Source organism: Palaemon carinicauda, chromosome 17 (assembly GCF_036898095.1).
Source record: "Palaemon carinicauda isolate YSFRI2023 chromosome 17, ASM3689809v2, whole genome shotgun sequence".
In the NCBI taxonomy this organism is placed as follows: Eukaryota; Metazoa; Arthropoda; class Malacostraca; order Decapoda; family Palaemonidae; genus Palaemon; species Palaemon carinicauda.
Window position 1 is genome coordinate 103246429 of NC_090741.1, and position 20000 is coordinate 103266428.

The 20000-nt window shown below is 33.8% G+C and overlaps 1 protein-coding gene and 1 long non-coding RNA gene across 2 annotated transcripts in view; one reads left to right on the forward strand and one right to left on the reverse strand.

Annotated features, from left to right (window-relative positions):
* LOC137656880 (uncharacterized) overlaps positions 1-20000 on the reverse strand; it is a 90263-nt gene that overhangs the window by 37508 nt on the left and 32755 nt on the right. The gene's annotated exons all lie outside the window — the stretch shown is intronic.
* Positions 6052-15797, forward strand: LOC137656158 (phenoloxidase-activating factor 2-like). The gene is made up of 4 exons (XM_068390334.1): positions 6052-6154; positions 8099-8269; positions 12874-13062; positions 14476-15797. Exons 2-4 carry the CDS (start codon positions 8099-8101, stop codon positions 15508-15510), a joined length of 1395 nt encoding a protein of 464 aa, XP_068246435.1. The 5' UTR covers positions 6052-6154; the 3' UTR covers positions 15511-15797.

Here is a 20000-nt window from a genome sequence, read left to right on the forward strand (position 1 = left end):
TATATATACATATATAATATATATATACATATATATATATATATATATATATATAATATATGTATATACATATATATATATACATATATATATATATATATACATATATATATATATATGTATATATATATACATATATATACATATATATATATATATATATATATATATATAAATATATATATATATCTTTCCCATCACGTTAACGGGTAACCACTCAGAAATCAACAATCTCCCACAAATTGCCCAAACTAGCGTGTTGTAGTTAGGAGGGGGGGGGGGGGGAGGGAAGGGCAGTGAAGGGTTGAATAATTAGGTACCTGTATACTTTGTCGGTTGGCGTACACAAGTTACATAAGAGAAGCAAAATTTCACCCATTTTCTATGATTCACTTCCGGAATGAAAACTTTTTTGTTCTTATATTTTTGGGGGAGGAGGATTTTTTTTTTTTGGGGGGGGGAGGAGGAGGAGGAAACTGTTGCTCAGAGCTTTGTAATCTTAAGAGTCATCCAAGGATTCGTAAAGTTCTAGAGGTGGAATCTATTTTAATGCGATTAGCAGACTGTAATCCATGGTCAATCATATATTATCAAAACGTAAACTATAATTAGCACGTGTATAATAAGTGTTCGTGAAAAGAATCCAAAATAAGACAAAAAAGCAATATCATCGGGATAATAATAATAATAATAATAATAATAATATTCTCCCCTAAATAATAAAGGGTAAGAGTCTGGCTATACATACAGTATATATATATATATATATATATATATATATATATATATATATATATATATATATATATATATACAGTATATATATATATATATATATATATATATATATATATATATATATATATATATATATATATATATATGGTCACACTCAGCGGCATTACCAGACGTATAACTACTCAGTCTCCCCCATCCCTCGGGTAGCATGGAGAGGAAATAGTCATACCCTGGTAGGAGGTGGGTGCATATACGTGTGTGTATATCTATCTAAATATTTAGCAGTCATTATTGAGGGGTTCCTTACACTAGTAAAAATAATAATAATAAAAAGAACAAGATGATGTGGAAGTATTCTTGTGACGTTAACAAAACTACAGGTTTTCTTAAAGCTCAAAATAGATTAACTATAAATAAAAAATAATCATTAGCCTCCTTCAGTAACGACATAACACTATACGCTCCGGTAAATCAGAGAGTAACCTTGGTTATAATACACATCATAAACTTATGTACACATACACATACAGATGTTTGTGATCACAGTAAAATAATATTCATATAAGCATGAATGTACACAGGAGTAGATATTCATTATATGTCCGCATAGGCAAATATACATGTATACACATAAATACTTATATGAGAAAATACCTGTGTTATAAATACACACATTTACGTTTATCCACACATAAAAAAATAGGAAAAGGGAAGCGAAGGACTATCTCTCGAAAAATGGAATTTTATACATGACTAAAAGCGGAAGCAATATTACACACCACGTAAAAAAAGTAAATTATGGGAAAAACCAATGTGATCTTATTACAATACAAACATAAACACGCACACATAATATATATATATATATATATATATATATATATATATATATATATATATATATATATATATTATCATCTACTCCTACGTCTATTGACGCAAAGGACCTCGGTTAGATTTTGCTAGTCGTGTCTATCTTGAACTTTTACTTCAATACTTCTCCATTCGTCATCTCCTACTTCGCGCAACATAGTCCTCAACCATGTAAGCCTGGGTCTTCTAACTCCTCTAGTGCCTTGAGGACCAAGCTGAACGTTTGGTGAACTAATCTCTCTTGGGGAGTGCGAAGAGCATGACCAAACCATCGCCATCTACCCCTCATCATGATCTCAGCAACATACGGTACTCTAGTAATACTCTTACAGTTTCATTTCTAATCCTGTCCTGCCATTCAACTCCCAATATCATTTTGAGGGATTTGTTCTCAAATCTACTAAATCTATTGGAAATTTTTTCATTGTCATACCAGGACTCATGTCCATAGAGTAACACCGATCTCACTAAACTGATATATAGTCTGATTTTTATATGTGCTTTCAGGCGATTTGATTTCCCTTTTTTACTTAACCTAGCCATTATCTGATTTGCCTTTTTCCAATCTTTCACTAAACTCTAATTTTAAAGACCTGTATTGGAGATCAGAGTTCATAAATACCTTAACGATTCTACCTCATTAATTCTTTCTCCTTCCAATGATATTTCATGTTCCATTGTATATTCCGTTGTTGTCATCTCTGTCTTTCTTCTATTTATCTTCAACCCAACCTCGTGTGATATTTCATGCATTCCGGTAAGCAAGCATTGCAAATCCTGTGGTGTTCTGCTAACAAGGATAGCATCATCAGCCTACTCTAGTTCTGCCACTAAATTCCTATCACCAATCCAGTCCAATCCTTCTCCACCATCTCTTAACTGTTCTACGCATTACAAAATCCATGAGGAGGATAAACAAGATAGGTGACAACACATTTTCTTTGAGTACTCTGCTGTTCACTGGAAATTCATTTGATAAGACTCCATTAACTTTAACTTTGCACTTGCTATGCTCATAAACAGATTATATCAAATTTACATATTTAAGAGGAATTCCATAATAACAAATGACTCTCCACAAAATTGGCCGGTGCACACAACAAAGGCTTTTCCCTAGTCCACAAATGCCATAAAAAATGGATTTCTATTATTCTACGCATTGCTGTACGTCTCAAGATGAAAATTTGGTCAGTGCAACTTCTACCTTTTCTAAATCCTGCTTGTTCATCTCTCAGCTTTTCATCAATCTTACTTTCCAGTCTCTTTAGAATAAGCATGCTATATATTTTCATAACAACTGACGTGTTATACCTCTGTAATTATTGCAATCAGTCAGGTCTCCTTTTTTTTTTTTTTCTATTTTCACCAACACCCCCAAACTTACATTCATCAGGTTTTGCTCTTTATTCCATATTCTACAAAATAATCCTGTAAGTATTCTGGAGTCACTTAATTTTCGTCCAGTATCATCTTGTCAGTTATTCCATCGTATCCCAGGATTTTCCATCTCTTTAGTTTTTTAGGATAGCTTCGACTTCAAACACACTGAATTTATTCATGGGCACATCAAGGTCTTCATCAGCTTCAGGTATATCAATCATATTTTTCCTTTCATATCTCCAATTCCTCACCTCACTAAAGTGTTCACTCTAACGTTGTTTTTCTTCCTCTTCTGTTGCTGAAACAGAACCATCTCTCTTTTTGACGTGTATATGTTTTTTTCTTCTTTGCCCCAGTCGAGATTTCATTAATAATTCTATGAGCAATTTTTACACCATTGCCAGTTCCTGAATTCATAGCATAGTCAGCCTCATTATATATATATATATATATATATATATATATATATATATATATATATATATATATATATATATATATAAGCGACAATAGCAGAAATACTTTTTATTTTCTTTATCTTTCTGTTGTTTATCTATATTACACCATCCATGAAATGGCCGTCACGCCAGCGTCAAGGTTAACGTTCCTTTTTATATAAAAGGAAAATATTATGAAAATTTTCCCTAGCAAACAACGGGGCAATGGCCTGCATTGATCTTAAACTCCTCGTTATTCATTTAAAATTCCTTCTTATTAGTTTATATGACTTTAAAATAAATAAGAAAATTAACAAATAAATAGATAAATACCAGCTGATGGGTCTACCCCACATTCAGACAACTTAATTTAATCTTCCCTCGCAAACCGATAGTAAAAGGAGATAATGAGACTTAAATACTTTTCTTTTTCATCTAATCTACTTTAGCCCCTGTATTTGTTCCTGGCGATTGGCTCTACGAAATGCCACTAAATTCAAAGCTCTGAAACTTTGATATATTATTGTTCAAAACGTCCAAACACACACAGCATCAATTTCAATTTTTAAAACTGAAATCTTAGATGAATATATACCATTAAATAATGTTCTATTTTATTTTACTCTAATTGCATTTCCAAGCAACAATAGAATCAAGAAAATTTGCATTTTACCAATTAAGTGACGAAAAAAAAATAAAAGTGACTTAGTAGTCAAACCAATACATATCTGACACAAGTACAATTGGTTCTAAAGTCTAAACAGTTGGAATGAATCACGGTGAAGAGGAATTCATATTTCATAGGTTACTGCTATACAAACATCAACTACAAATGTAGCCGTTTCTAGTCCACTGTAAGGCAAAGGCCTCAGACATGTCCTTGTTGATGTCTGAGATTTGGCCATATTATATCACCACGCTGGCCAGTATGGATTGGTGATGGTGGGAGACTTTAGTCTGCTCCCTCACAAAAATGCAACATAATATGGGTGTTCCTTACTAGTACAAATTTGCTGATCATTGCGAGTCACAAACCCTTTCACTATGTTAAAGTATCCCCACTCAGACAGCCTAGTTATATTTTCTGTATAGACAATCGTGATACACTCTAGCCCCTCTCTCTAATATAAGGTTCATCAACCCAGAAAAAAAATTGCAAACTTAGAAGAGAAAAAAAAATAAAAGGTAAAATTTACTAAATGGAAAAAAACTAAATATTTTCTCATAGATATAATTTTCTAACTCATAATTTTCTGAGTTTAAGTTTCGCTTTCCTACAAGCATCAAGCCTCCTACCATCCCGCTTGCAAAGCCAGGAATAAATAGTAATAAATCAATCGTATCAACATGCCAAACGACTAACATCGTTCTAAGATTATGACAGTTTATCTTGGTTTAAAAGTCACCCATGAATGGCAGAGACAAAGGACAGGACAATGGTCTACAGACTGACCATATATATGATCAGCGCCCATGCCCATCTTCATTAAGCTAGGACCAGGGAGGGCCAGGCAAGGGTGTTGATGATGACTCAGCAGGTAGACCCATAAGCTCCTTCACACACCCCATCCCTATCTCACAAGAATGGAAAGGTTGCAGATACTATTAAAAACAATCGAGCTTGAGCGGGGCTCGAACTCACGTCCAGCAGATTGCCAAGCAGCACCGTTTCCAATAGGTTAACACGACCAAAATAATTGTTGTTTCTCTATAAACACTAGAAATTCTACACTTTTAACTACACACACAAAAAAAAAAAATATGTGGGAAACATACTATTTTGTTTAAAAAAAAAAACGATCGAATATGGATATCATACTCTTAGTAATCGAATGAAATAATCCTATTTTCTTGTTTCATCAAAAAAATTAATTGGCGTGGAGAGTTCTACTCATTCATCTGACAAAATAAAATAGCGATCAGTAGAAATTCTTTCTCCAAAAATATCCCCTCAAAGAAAGAAATCCTACAAATTCTTCTCTAGTGCCTATGTGAAAGGAATGCCAAAGAAGGGCAATGAAAAATATCCTTTACAGATGTCTAACCATAGGAGCAGGTAAGTGGCATTTTAAGAATCCTACGTTCTCGACTAAGCAAAATAATAATTGAACCGGTAAACATAATAAATCCTTCTGTTTTTTTTTAAAAGCACTATTGAGATCGAAGAGGGAAATCCTAAGAATCCTACTATTCTGTTGAAAATCAAAGGTTCAATCGAAGTATGGAATCCTAAAAATCCTACTCTTCAGTCAAAAACAAAGGGTCCAATCGAAATTGGGAATTCTAAAACTCCTACTCTTCTCTCTAACCAAAGATCCAATAGAAGTTGGAAAGCTTAAAAATCCCAATTTTCAGTCGAAAACAAAAGGTTCAGTCTAAATTAAGAATCATAAAAAATCCTACTCTTCTAGTTAATCAAAGATCCAATCGAAATAGAGAATCCTAGGATATCTTAACACTCCATCTAACAAAAAGAACAATAAAAGTAGAAAATCCTATGAATCTAACCACAAAGGCAACCAAAAACCACACCACACAAGGCACCCTCTCATGCTTCACATCCCTCCTCTTTCCCCCTCCCCCCTTTCTGCTTCCACCTCGATCTTTAGTTCTGCAACGTACACTCTGATGGTTCCTCAATCCATAATGATGCAGACTGGAAGAGCATAAAGTGGTCAGCATCACACTACAGTCGTCAGTCTTCGGCAAAAGTGATTGTTTATAAGGTAAGGATGTCCCGCTGTTGTGGCAGATGCTTATAGAAGATCTCTGTTCTCACCCTGAAGTTCCGTGAGGATTCAGTCTTCGAATTTTACTCTAAGGTGGAATACTGTTATTATTATTATTATTCCTTTCTAAGCTACAAACCTAGTTGGAAAAGCTAGATGCTATAAGCCCAGGGGGCTCCAACAGGGAAAATAGCCTAGTGAGGAAAGGAAACAAGGGAAAATAAAATATTTTAACAACAGTAACAACATTAAAATAAATATTTCCGATATAACTATAAAACTTTAACAAAACAATGGAAAGAGAAATAAGATAGAATAGTGTGCCCGAGTGTACCCTCAAGCAAGAGAACTCTAACCCAAGACAGTGGAAGGCCATGTTACAGAGGCTAAGGCACTATCCAATAACAGAGAACAATGGTTTGATTTTGGAGTGTCCTTCTCGTAGAAGAGCTGCTTACCAAAACTAAAGTCTTTTCTACCCTTACCAAGAGGAAAGTGGCCACTGAACAATTGCAGTGCAGTAGTTAACCCATTGGATGAAGAAGAATTATTTGGTAATCTCACTGTTGTCAAGTGTATGAGGACAGAGGAGAATGTGTAAAGAACAGGCCAGACTAATCGGTGTATATGTAGGCAAAGGGGAAATGAACCGTAACCTAAGAGAAGGATACAATGTAATACTTTCAGGGCAGTCAATGGATCCCATAGCTCTCTTGCGGTAGTATCTCAACGAGTGGCTGGCGCCCTTGCCAACCTACTACCTACTAACTCTTCCTTCTAGCTGTGTAATTAATATGAAGAAATTATAATTAATATTTACAAATTTTGTTACCTCGTCGGACGTACTGTAACTGCGTCGGATTAAATTCAAGTTCTGTGCTGTAACAGCTTAATTACCTTCGCCAACTTAGTTGCGAAGATTATGTTTTGATAGTCGTCTATTTGTTTGCATGTCTGTATGTGTGTTTGAGATTCGCATAACTCAAAAATCGAATCTCTTAAAATTTGGTGGGACGATTGGCCATGATCCAAGGACAATTTGGTTATATTTTGGGAGTGATTGGGTCGAAAGTCAAGGACAAGGTCACAAGGTCAAAAACGTCTTTTTGCCAAATTTTATCTGATTTGCATTAAACTAGTGCCAAAATGTGCAAATTCAATTGCCTATCTTGTGATATACAACAGGATATATGAGAAGGCATGCGCTCTACCGAGTGCCCGTTCTAATTATATTATGCAATTAAGAAGCTGTCATGACTTAAACTTAAGGAAAGTAATAGTTGATCTTCGTATGAAAGGTGAACAAATATAATTAAATACACACACACAGAAACACACACACACACACACACATATATATATATATATATATATATATATATATATATAAATATATATATATATATATACAGTATATATATATACACATATATATATATATATATATATATATATATATAAATATATATATATATATATATATATATATATATATATATATATATATATTTATAAATATATATATGTATATATATATATATATATATATATATATATATATATATATATACTGTATATATTCACTCCATACTTATATCGAATCTGTGCCCTAACGTGATATTTTTACTATGTAAAGAATCGGAAGCCTGAGGAATATAACATGGCTGTGAATGTAGTGGTATCAGAATCTATTACCAAGATAAAAATCTATCAAACAAGTATACAATGGCTGCACTCTTTAGAATGGGGTGAAGAGAAGTTATCTTTAAAAGTTAGGACAGTGACTAGATAGGATGCCTTTGATTTGATTCTGTGAAAGGGCAATAAGAATAAATCTTCCGGTATTAAATATAAGTTTTCATTATTATCCAAAGGTAACAATCTTTTTTGCATTATCTTGCGAATGTCATGTTATAAAGTTTTTAACTTTATCTTCCACAGATGTCTGTAGTACCCGTTGTGATCCTCCTCCTGCTGTGCAGGTTATCCAGGGCACAGAATCCTAGCTGCCCTGCATATACCCATGACTGCGTTCCTTTTTACCAGTGCATTGATGGCGTCATCAACACGTCTGGAATTGGGATAATAGATCCAAGATTTGGGCCAACCTCTGTGAGTAATTTTCATCAAGTATTGAGTCTATAGCAAGATTTATGAAACATTAATACACATATCAGTAGAAAATGCTTCATGAAATTTTGCTAAATATTCCTGTAACATTTTACTTTCATTTGCCCCTCTCTCTTGTAAACTCTTTCATCCTTTAACCTCTTACCATAAAGCCTTATCTTCTTATTCATGTGTTGGGGCTCTACATGGGAAACTATTTTGTAGATCACATTGAATGATTCCATTTCATATAAGTGGATGTTAAAACATTCAAACCCTTACTTTTACCGTTCCTTTCCTTTCAATTCTAACAGTGCACCTAAAGATCGCAACCCTCCTCAAGTTTTTTACCCACCTCTTGTATTTTTTACTACCACATTATCTTTTACTAAACGTGGGCCTCACCTACTTCTCTCACACAATGTCAGACAAGTGAATTTCAGAATCCTAACCATGTATTGGTTAAACTCCTTGCTTTTCCCTAGTGACTAGTTGTTTTGGTTCCCATAACCTGAGTTGATAGCAACTCAAGTTAATGCGGTAACCTCTATGACAAAAGCATACACCCTGTGTTCTCCAAACACCTGGTTGAAGAGGTAGTGAACCAGTAATGCCTTGCCTCTCCATCTACTGCAATTCATGACTCATCCAGTCTACTAAGGTACTGATGCACGCCGTAATAGTGAAGGAAAAGGTTTTCATACACTTCGAGGAAAATTGGTAAAATGATCTGGTCTCCCACTTTTATTATGCTTATACAAGCCAACCCCAGTTTGAAAATGAAATTGCTACAAGCCTAAAGGACTCAACAGGGAAAGTAACCCAGTACATATAAAAAGAGAAGTAAAGGATAAACTATAAATCATAAAAAACAATATACTAAGAGAAAGTTTTGGGTCCCTAGATTCGTGAATTAGAAGTTCAAGCCCAGCTTGCAGTCCAAAAAAAAATGTTTTCCACTAGTATCCACAGGTCTGCATGCTGAGTAATCTGCTATCATTGCCTGCCCTTCCTTGGCCCTTGTTTTGGTGGAGAGAAGACTTGGCCACAGATATGAATACATGGTTTGTTTGGTCTCTTGGACATTGTCCTAATCCTCACCTCTGCCAATAATAAGTGATACATAAAACTTTAAGTAACTTTTTTAAATCCAACCTTTCCTCTTTTCATAAGCTTGTGGATTAATTGCATGTTTTTCAGGTAAAATATGTGGTATGTTTGGCTGTTACTACTCTACAAATTTTTCCAAATCACTAACCATATTATACAATCAATACTATTCCGCTCCTCTTTAATCATGTCTTCCTCTACATGCTCTGATCATTGGATACATAAATTTCTTGTATCTTCAAGTAAAGCTAGGCATCTGTATCTTAGGTTCCTGGCCCTTCTTGACCCTAGTCACCTCTTCTGCTAAGTTGGTACTTCATTTACATTTTCTTGAAGCAAGTTGATTACTAAAAATTTTAATTTTTTTAATCCTTCCAACAGCATACATTTAATTCAACTCATCCCTTTAACAGAGTACTTGAAACTCCATGATTTGCAGTTCCTCACACCTTTCATTGAACTCTCGAAATGTCTAAGGAAACTGTACGGAGCTCTCTGTTTTTATCTTATATGAATTTAATCATCAATGTGGGAATCTAGAGAACATACTGACGACACTTTCAATAAAAACCAAATATTCGACAGTCTGACATGTGGTCATGTTCGGTTCATCCACCTTGTATTCCTTCTTGAGAAGACCTGACCAAAAAGGCTTCTCGGGTATCCTATTCACAACATTAAAAACTCAACCATCGCTGTCTGAAGGCCCCATTTAGATAATTATTCTCTAAAACCTAAAGGGACAAGTTCCTATTACTTTCAATTGTCTTGTTAGTACCAAACAGTCCACCATTTTCAAAATTATTTAGTCCAACATCCAAGCTTAAGAATTCTCTCTCTCCTTCAATTTTCCTTGGTTTCTTTAATCTTCAAATTTTTTCAGAGACCAGTTCTGTCTACACATTTTTCTTTATTTCAGAAAGGGCTACAGGTTGTCAGCATCAATTATTTCTAAATCCAGAGAATAAATATTGACGTAATGGTAAATAGGGAATAATAATAATAACAACAACAACAACAATACTAATGATGACCATGAAATGAATAATGATAGGCATAATTGTTTGGGTAATGATGGTAAGAGAAAAAAAAGCAGAAATACTTCAATGCAGAGAGAGAGAGAGAGAGAGAGAGAGAGAGAGAGAGAGAGAGAGAGAGAGAGAGAGAGAGAGAGTCCAAGCATATCCAAGCATGGTCATTTGGCCAATGACAACGTGAAAATGGGACTCCAATACACTCTCAGAAGCAATTCTGAACCGGATGAGTTCTGCACATTCGCTCTGCACGAAGTTCCTCGAATGCTCGTGACATTCGTCCATGTGTGATTACAGGTTACTCTCTAGCTGACAGGAAGCACAGATTTTTATCTGTATCTTAACCCGTCTTGATGCTGCGTTCGATAGGGATGTGATATTATTATTATTATTATTATTATTATTATTATTATTATTATTATTATTATTACTATCATCATTATTTTTATTCGTTATGATTATTATTATCATCATTATTACTATCATTATGGTTATTATTATTATTATCATTATTATTATTATTGTTACTATTCGTTATGATTGTTATTATTATCATTATTATTATAATTATTACTATTATCATTATTATTAATTATGAACTAATATGATGATGATGATGATGATTATCATTATTATTATTACTATTACTACTATTATTATCATTATTATTATTATTATCATTGTTACTATTATTATTAGTTAAGCTACAACCCTAGTTAGAAAAGTAGGATGATATAAGCCCAAGGGCTCCAAAAGGGAAAGATAGCCCAGCAAGGAAACGAAATAAAATAAACTACAAGAGAATTGATGAACAATTAATATGAAATATTTTAAGTAGAGTAACAAAATAATTGGAATTAATCTCAGGATGCATGATAACCACTCTTTGAACGCGGGCAGTGTTAGTTTTCAAGTTTTTAATTTAAAGAACCGGTTATATGATAGATAGATCAAACGGAAGGGGAAAAAAAACACAAACTTAAACAAAAGAAGGATATGATAAATTTACCTTTGTTTAGTACACACTTTAACACCGAGAAAAGAATGGACTTAAAATCATAATCTAGTTGTAGCGGTGGATAGAGAATCATTTGATGTGAAAATATACATAAATTCTGATTTAATTTATTGAAAATGTTGCAAAAAGGATTAAATCCAGGAAAATTCATAACATACAATGAAATCACCCTATATTTCCAGAAGAGAAAAAGCATTGTTGATTTACTTAGTTACTTATCTAACTTCAGCTGTCAATAACCAATTGAGTTAGACACCAAGGAAAAATCCTATATATTTCGTATACCACTATGCAAGGTGATTTATACTGAAAAATATAGAGATTTCTACTGGGTCAAAATATTAATATGTGATAATATCCATAATACGTGAATTACAAGTACTTATTAACCTTCATGTATATATCTTTAATTATCAATTCCAAAAATTCCTATTGCTACCTGAGGATATATATATATATATATATATATATATATATATATATATATATATATATATATATATATATACATATATATATATATAAAATTTAGGTAGTATATATACACACACATACATATATATATATATATATATATATACATATATATATATATATATATATATATATATATCTACATAGACAGGTGTGTATATGGTATATATTACGCATATATACAAAGGTGTATATTTACATACAGTATATACACATATTTACAGTACTATATGTGTGTGAGTGTGTATGTATGTATGTATGTATGTAAGTGTATGTGTGTAAATATATATATATATATATATATATATATATATATATATATATATATATATATACATAATGGAAAACAATATCATCAAAATAAGCATTATTGGTTTTTTTTTATAACAGCAACTCATTCATCGTCATTATTATTACTATTATTAATTATAATGAAATTGCATGTATTATCATATTAATATATCATTAATAATAATGATAATCAAATTACACACCATAATAATACAATTCATAAAATCTACACAAAAATCGTGTTCATTTTTCTTTCTCTTTCATTGTATGATTATCGGATTAGATTTATAAATTCAGGTTATATGATCTAGCGCTGGGGCCTGTGAGGCCCTTCACTGCTAAAGTGCAACTAGGAGAAACCCTACCGACTCTCCAAGTAAAATTTAAAGCAGTTGGAGAGCAAAATGTAAGGAAGGAATTAAGAACAGAGGTAAAATAACTAGGAGACGCAGCAACGCTTAAAAGACCCTCAAGTAATACCTACTAATATTGTTGCACTAATGGCACTACCTCCCCGTCCCCCGAATGGAGTTGTATGACATTATCAAAATCATTAACATTATTATTATTATTATTATTAGTAGTAGTAGTAGTAGTAGTAGTATATTCTATTACTTTATTATTATTATTATTATTATTATTATTATTATTATTATTATTATTATTATCATTCACCCCAGGCCTGTACAGTCTCCGACACTGGGGAACTTGGTGTTTGTTGCAAGATCCCAGGAGCAACGACGCCAAGACCGACGAACATCATCTCTTGCTCTGGAGGCCAAATTTGCGTCGAACCGCTGTACTGCAACGCCGATGGTACAATCAACACTGATGGCTCAGGACTCATAGACATCAGGAGAATAGTAAACGTGAGTATGGTTTCATATTTTCTATGAAGGGGTTAATTGATAATAATGGTCATTTTTTATAAGTGGTTTGGTCATGTAGAGAAACTGGAAGAAATGAAACGGTATACAAGAGAGTTTTGGTGTGTTTGGTGGTGAAAATAAATGGCAGTTGGTTAGCGATAAATTTAGTTAATTAAAATTTTAAAAATCTAATATGTGAAGTTTCTTTAGTGATGGGTTGAGACTGAAAGACACCCCGAGTAGAAAGGATGACTCAAGAGTGCATTTAAGGGTGGTTTGACCATGCAGAGAGAATTAAAACAATTAAGACTCCTAATTGGACTTGGTCAAATTGAAATAACTGAAGAGGATTTGGAAATTTTCTAGGATAAATAGGGCAAAGAAAGAGAATAATTTCCTTAATTGACTGAGGGGTAGAAGATAGAATGCAGGGGTTTTGTTACAAAAATTTAGGAGCGCAAGAAATTTGTCAAGAATAAACTAGGTTAACTATGGAAGGTTAAATAACTAATTCTCTTTTCTAAATTCCCTAGTCACTTTCTCTCCTTCAAAAAAAAAAAAAAAAAAAAAAAAAAAAAAAAAAAAAAAAAAAAAAAATTATAGGATAAGAAAAAGGATTTAATCACTACATTTCCCATTAGGATTTAGAAGAAAGATTTAAAACCCAAATTCCCTGTCTTGTTAGGGAAAAAATAACAATCAAACTAGGTACCATAAACTGTAATCAGTAAGATTATCCACACATTATTTTCTAATAGGAAACACTGTCATGCAACTTTTATAATCAGGCCATAAAACCTTAAAATAACATAAACACTGAGGAAGAGGAGAGATCACAGGAACGTGTTGCAGCTAACAGCCAAGGCCTCAAGTCATTAGACAACGTACAAAAATTGCACTGGGAAGGACAAAGGTGTTTAAAAAAGGAATCATAGAAACAGGAAGAAAGTTGAAGGAAGCTTTAGAATGCAATTTTAATGAGTAGAAGGAAGAAACTAGAAGAGAATTTCACAGTCTGATGGTAAATGGCTTCATGCAGATCCCCAAAATCTTCAAGCATCGGTGATAGTTATGGTTGTTAAACCCAATGATATAATGATAAAATTATCACTGACCCTCAAAATAGAGAGTTAGATTCAAACACTGAATCATATAATTGTTAATAATTCAAAACTCCTGATATCTTATATCTATAAAGTAATCGACGTCCTCAATAGTCACACACTTGATTTCACTCATTTCCACTAAGTCAGGTAATTAGTTCTATTCTAGTCTCCTAAGCTAATGATTTACTCCATATCCACATTTATAACTCTAGGAAAAACAGTTTTATCCATTACAGAACTACTTACTTGACAACCTATCCGCAATACAGTCATAAAATTCAAAATTAATAAATTTTCTCAATTTCAGAACTGTCTCGTTGACAATACCAATGGGGCCAAGGGAATCTGCTGTTCACCCTCTGTCCAAATCATAGACAGTTGTCCTGGAGATGCTACCTGCGTCGAATTCGGACAGTGCAGAACAAAGTCACTGAACACGGCAGGTTTCTACATTCCATATCAGCAAGGAGGCTCTTGGAAGCAGTGCAGGATAGTCCATGGACCGTACAGCAGCAGTACGGGCATCTGCTGTGAAAATGCCATTAAGTATGAAGCCGCTAACGAATGCGGCGTACGTAATTCTGACAACAATATAAGAACGCGCTTTCGACCACAGCTGGCCAAGAAAACAACGGATTTTGGAGAGTACCCCTGGCAGGCAATTATCTTTCACAGGAACTTTACCTTCAACTGCGGAGCCACATTGATATCGAATGAATGGCTGGTCACAGCGGCTCACTGTGTCTATGACCGGCCGAACCTCCAAGTCCGTCTTGGGGAGTGGGTCGTAAATGGTGAAACAGAGCCTCTCCCGCCTAGGGACTTCCAAGTCAGCAAGGTCACCATCCACCCTTCATATAACCCTTATAATCTACACAACGATATTGCCTTATTGAAGATCTCCTATCCGACCAACTATGAGTACCACATCAACAGGGTGTGCATCCCATATGCCTACCAAAATGTGGGCGAGGGCACGAAGTGCTTTGCCAGCGGTTGGGGCAAGAATGCTTTTGACGGACAGTTCCAAGCTACCCTGAAGCAAATCGACCTCCCTGTGGTTGGAAATAGAAAATGTGAGGATAAGCTGAGAAGGACCATTCTTGGAAGATTCTTCAGGCTTGACGATTCCTTCGTGTGTGCAGGAGGTGAACCAAACAAGGACGTCTGCAAAGGTGACGGAGGAGGTCCTCTAGTATGTCAGGATTATAGTACAGGCAACTACTTCCTTTATGGTATTACTGCTTGGGGTATCAGTTGCGGAGAAAAGGGCGTGCCCGGAGTTTACGTCAATGTGCCGAAGTTCTCTGACTGGATACGGCAGAACATTAATCAATACTGAAGGGCTCCTGGCTTCCCTTTTCCATGGTTTCTAAACCATTACCTATTCTAAAAGGCGGGATCTTCGCTTCTTGGAGTTAAACGCCAGTATTTTTACCTTTCAAAATCACTACTTGTTATCCATGGGATAATGTTAAGTGGAGCACATTGAACATTTGAACATTTTAAAATTCCATGTTGATATCAAACAGGTTTGAAGTGTATTCTTTAGAAAATTATCTATTTCCAATAGATTTGATTTATTTATTGTAACAATTCTACCATGCATGTCCCATTATATGCCGACTAATGCAACACATAATAAAACAATATTATGAGCTAAAATGTATCAACTTTTTTGCCCATTTATGAAATCACTATTCAAACAAACACAAAAAATAAAACATTTAAAAATTGGTTTCTTGTTTGTAGATTTGTCTTGCCATGTGCAAGACACGGGCTCTTGCTGCTTAGCAGCCTATAAAATTTAGGACTCACAGCGGATGTATAAAATTACTATAAAAGCGCAAAGATAGAGTTTAAGAGTTCTCTCTCTCTCTCTCTCTCTCTCTCTCTCTCTCTCTCTCTCTCTCTCTCTCTCTCACACACACACACACACACACACACACACACCAAACAGAGCTTAAAAGCTGGAAATAAGCACAAAAACTAATAGGCTACATAAAGAGACAATTCAAATACAGACACAAAGACACTGTACTACAGCTGTACACATCACTTATAAGACCCCATCTAGAATACGGAGTACAATTCTGGGCTCCTAGTATTCAGAAGGATATATATAGACTGGAAGCAGTACAAGCTAGGGACACCAAACTAGTCCAAAACACTAAGACAATTTGAATATAGACGGAGAATGGAACGTTTGAACATATTTAATCTACAAACTCGACGATTAAGGGGACAGTTAATAAGGGTATTCAAACTTCTTAAAGAAATAACAAATGTAGATTACAACAATCTATTCACGCTTATCACAAATCAGTCCAGAGGTAAGGGATACAAACTAGAATTGAAAACATACAGCACCACTCATTGTGGCAATTTATTTGCATACAAAATAGAAAATACTTGGAATAGACTTCAAGCGGATGTAGTAAACAGTAACACGGTAAACGAGTTCGGGAAGAAGTTAGGCAAGATCATACGAACTCTCTAAATGCTTAAACTAAATCGCTCGACCAAAGAGCAAATGGAGTCTCCTCCAATAGAATAAAAAGTCTTTGAGACATCCAAAATCCTTGTAACTACTTGTAATATTCTCTCTCTCTCTCTCTCTCTCTCTCTCTCTCTCTCTCTCTCTCTCTCTCTCTCTCTCTCTCTCTCTCTATGAGACTCGTAACACCCGTTCAGTTATGAAAGTTTTCTGGATCACTTCAAAGTCAAGTTCAATGTGAACGACCGCACTGAGTAGAAGAAGACTGTCATGTTGCTTGAGGCACTGATGCAGAAGAAAAATAGATAGATGGATAGATAGATAGATATGCACTTAGTCAAGGAGAAAGAAGAAAGGAACTTGTATTTTCATAATGCTGGAGTTTAGGTAGGTTAGAGATGAATAGATGATATTTAAATAATAATAATAAAAAAAAGGATTATACTACTCGGTATTGTTTTCAGTCAGTTGATATTGCTAACACTAATAGACTAGTATATATATATATATATATATATATATATATATATATATATATATATATATATAAGGAGGTTGATCAAATTTCTTTTTATAGCACACCTGGTCTTATCTTTTAACATTTTCTTTAATTAAACGTTTTTATCTAGAGGCCTAGAGTACACATTGTATATATATAAATATATATATAAATGTATATATAAATATAAATATATATATATATATATATATATATACTGTATATATATACACATTATATATATATAAATATATATATACACAGTACTGTATATATACATATGCATGCATATGTATACACATATATATTGTATAGTAATGCGTTGAATATAGAAATCCACTTTTAGTGGCCTTTGTGGCCTATGAAAAAGCCTTTGATATCATGCCCCAATCAATTTTGTGGAGAGTACTGCGTTATTATGGAATTCCTCTTAAATATGTAAATTTGATTAAGTCTGTTTGTGAGGATATCAAGTGCAGAGTTAATATTAATGGAGTATTATCAAATAAATTTCCAGTGAACAGCAGAGTACGCCAAGGCAATGTGTTGTCACCTATGTTGTTTATCTTCCTCATGGATTTTGTAATGAGTAGAACAATCGGAGATGGTGGAGAAGGATTGGACGGGATTGGTAATATGAATTTAGCAGGCCTAGAGTATGCTGATGATACTGTCCTTATTACCAGAACACCACAGGATTTGTAATGCTTGCTTACCAGAATGCATGAATATCACACGAGGTTGGGCTAAAGATAAACAGAAGAAAGACAGAGATGATGAGAACGGAGTATGCAATGGAAGACGAAATATCATTGGAAGGAGAAAGGATTAATGAGGTAGAATCATTCAAGTATTTAGGAACTATGATCTCCAATACAGGGTCTTTAGAATTAGAGTTTAGTGAAAGATTGAAAAGAGCAAATCTGATAATCAAGGTTAAGAAAAATTTGGAAATCAAATCGCCTGAAATTACGTATAAAAATCAGACTATACATCAGTTTAGTGAGATCGGTGTTACTCTAGGGACATGAGTCCTGGTAGGACAATGAAATAATCTCCAATAGATTTAGTAGATTTGATAATAAAGCCCTCAGAAGGATATTGGGAGGACAGAATTAGAAACGAAACTATAAGAGAGATTAATCGAGTGTCATATGTGGATGATATCATGATGAGGGGTAGATGGAGATGGTTTGAGCACGTTCTTCGCAAGAGATTAATTTACCAAACGTTTAGCTGGGCTCCACAAGGCACTAGAAGAGTTGGAATACCCAGGACTACATGGCTAAGGACTATGAAGCGGCGAAGTAGGAGATTATGAATGGAGAAGTACTGAATTAGAAGCTGAAGATAGAGACGACTGACGAAATCTAACCCAGTCCCTTTGCGCCAATAGTCGTAGAAGGAGAAGATATTGTATATACATATGTATGCTTACAGTACAGTAATATATATATATATATATATATATATATATATATATATATATATATATATATATATCTGAACATATCAAAATTAGAAGATTACGGAATAGAAGCAACTGTAAAACACATAACATATACATAGCAATGTAAATCTTAATTTCATCTTCGTATTCGTTTTTATACCCGAATGATTCTTTACTATCGTGAGTGTCAAGTTTTGCCGAGTCTCTACAGATCTTTAAGTGTTGGTGATAATACATTTCCATAAGTAAGTAGATAGAGTGATGCAAGTATGATAAGTAACGGTATTACAGTTAACACACGTTTGCAAACGGAGTTTAGGAATACGGTTGGATATTATTTTTGTAATACTTTATTTAATTAAATTAACTCGGAGGAAAATTAAAAAAAATACCCTTTGCCTTATTGCGTATTTGCATTTATTTATCTATCTATCTATCTATCTATCTATCTATCTATCTATCTATCTATCTATTTATATATATATATATATATATATATATATACACATATATATATGCATATATATATTTATATATATACATATATATATATATATATATATATATATATATATATATATATATATATATATATATAAAAGTGAGGATACCTTAACATGGTGAACAGGTTTGCGTATCGCCGTGATCAGCAAAGCTGTACTAGCTAAAGCCACCCATACTAGGCTCGTTTGTTGTGAACGGTCAGACGAAAATCTTCACCATCACCAATCCGCACTAGTCAGCGTGGTGATGAAAACTGGCCAAACTCCAGACAAGAATAAAGGCATGTTTGAGGCCTTTGTCCTGCAGTGGAATTAAAATGGCTGCTTTGGTTATTGTTGTGTGTATACATACATACATACATACATATACAGTATATATATACATATATATATATATATATATAATATATATATATATATATATATACATACATATATTCAAATAAGCCATATATTTTGATACATTAATGTCTGGATTCTCTTACCGACCTTGGGATCAGAGCCCCAGGCGGAACCACTCAAAGACAATAGCTTCTACCTGGCCGGGAATCGAACCCTATAGATAGATAGATAGATATAGATAGATAGATAGATAGATATAAATATGTGTGCATGTACTTAACCATGTACAGTACCTACTGAATATATCTAAACATACAATACAACCAAACCTAAACATGAAAATATATTCTTTACCCTTTCACCTGTGCAAATTTCAACTAATTTTCAAAACTGGTTCCTTCTTTTCACTATTGCCAGTTCTTTTTGCGCCCCAATCATTAATCGTTCGCCATGTCATTCTTCCGAGAAATTTCTCCATGACTGTATGCCCTGAGAGGGAGAGAGAGAGAGAGAGAGAGAGAGAGAGAGAGAGAGAGAGAGA

What these genes read in the sequence shown, in the direction of transcription:
- LOC137656158 (XM_068390334.1), top strand. Translation starts at nt 8,099, where the DNA reads ATGTCTGTAGTACCCGTTGTGATCCTCCTCCTGCTGTGCAGGTTATCC. An exon ending in CAAGATTTGGGCCAACCTCT is followed by an intron (nt 8,270 to 12,873) that starts GTGAGTAATTTT and finishes CATTCACCCCAG; the next exon opens with GCCTGTACAGTCTCCGACAC. An exon ending in ACATCAGGAGAATAGTAAAC is followed by an intron (nt 13,063 to 14,475) that starts GTGAGTATGGTT and finishes TCTCAATTTCAG; the next exon opens with AACTGTCTCGTTGACAATAC.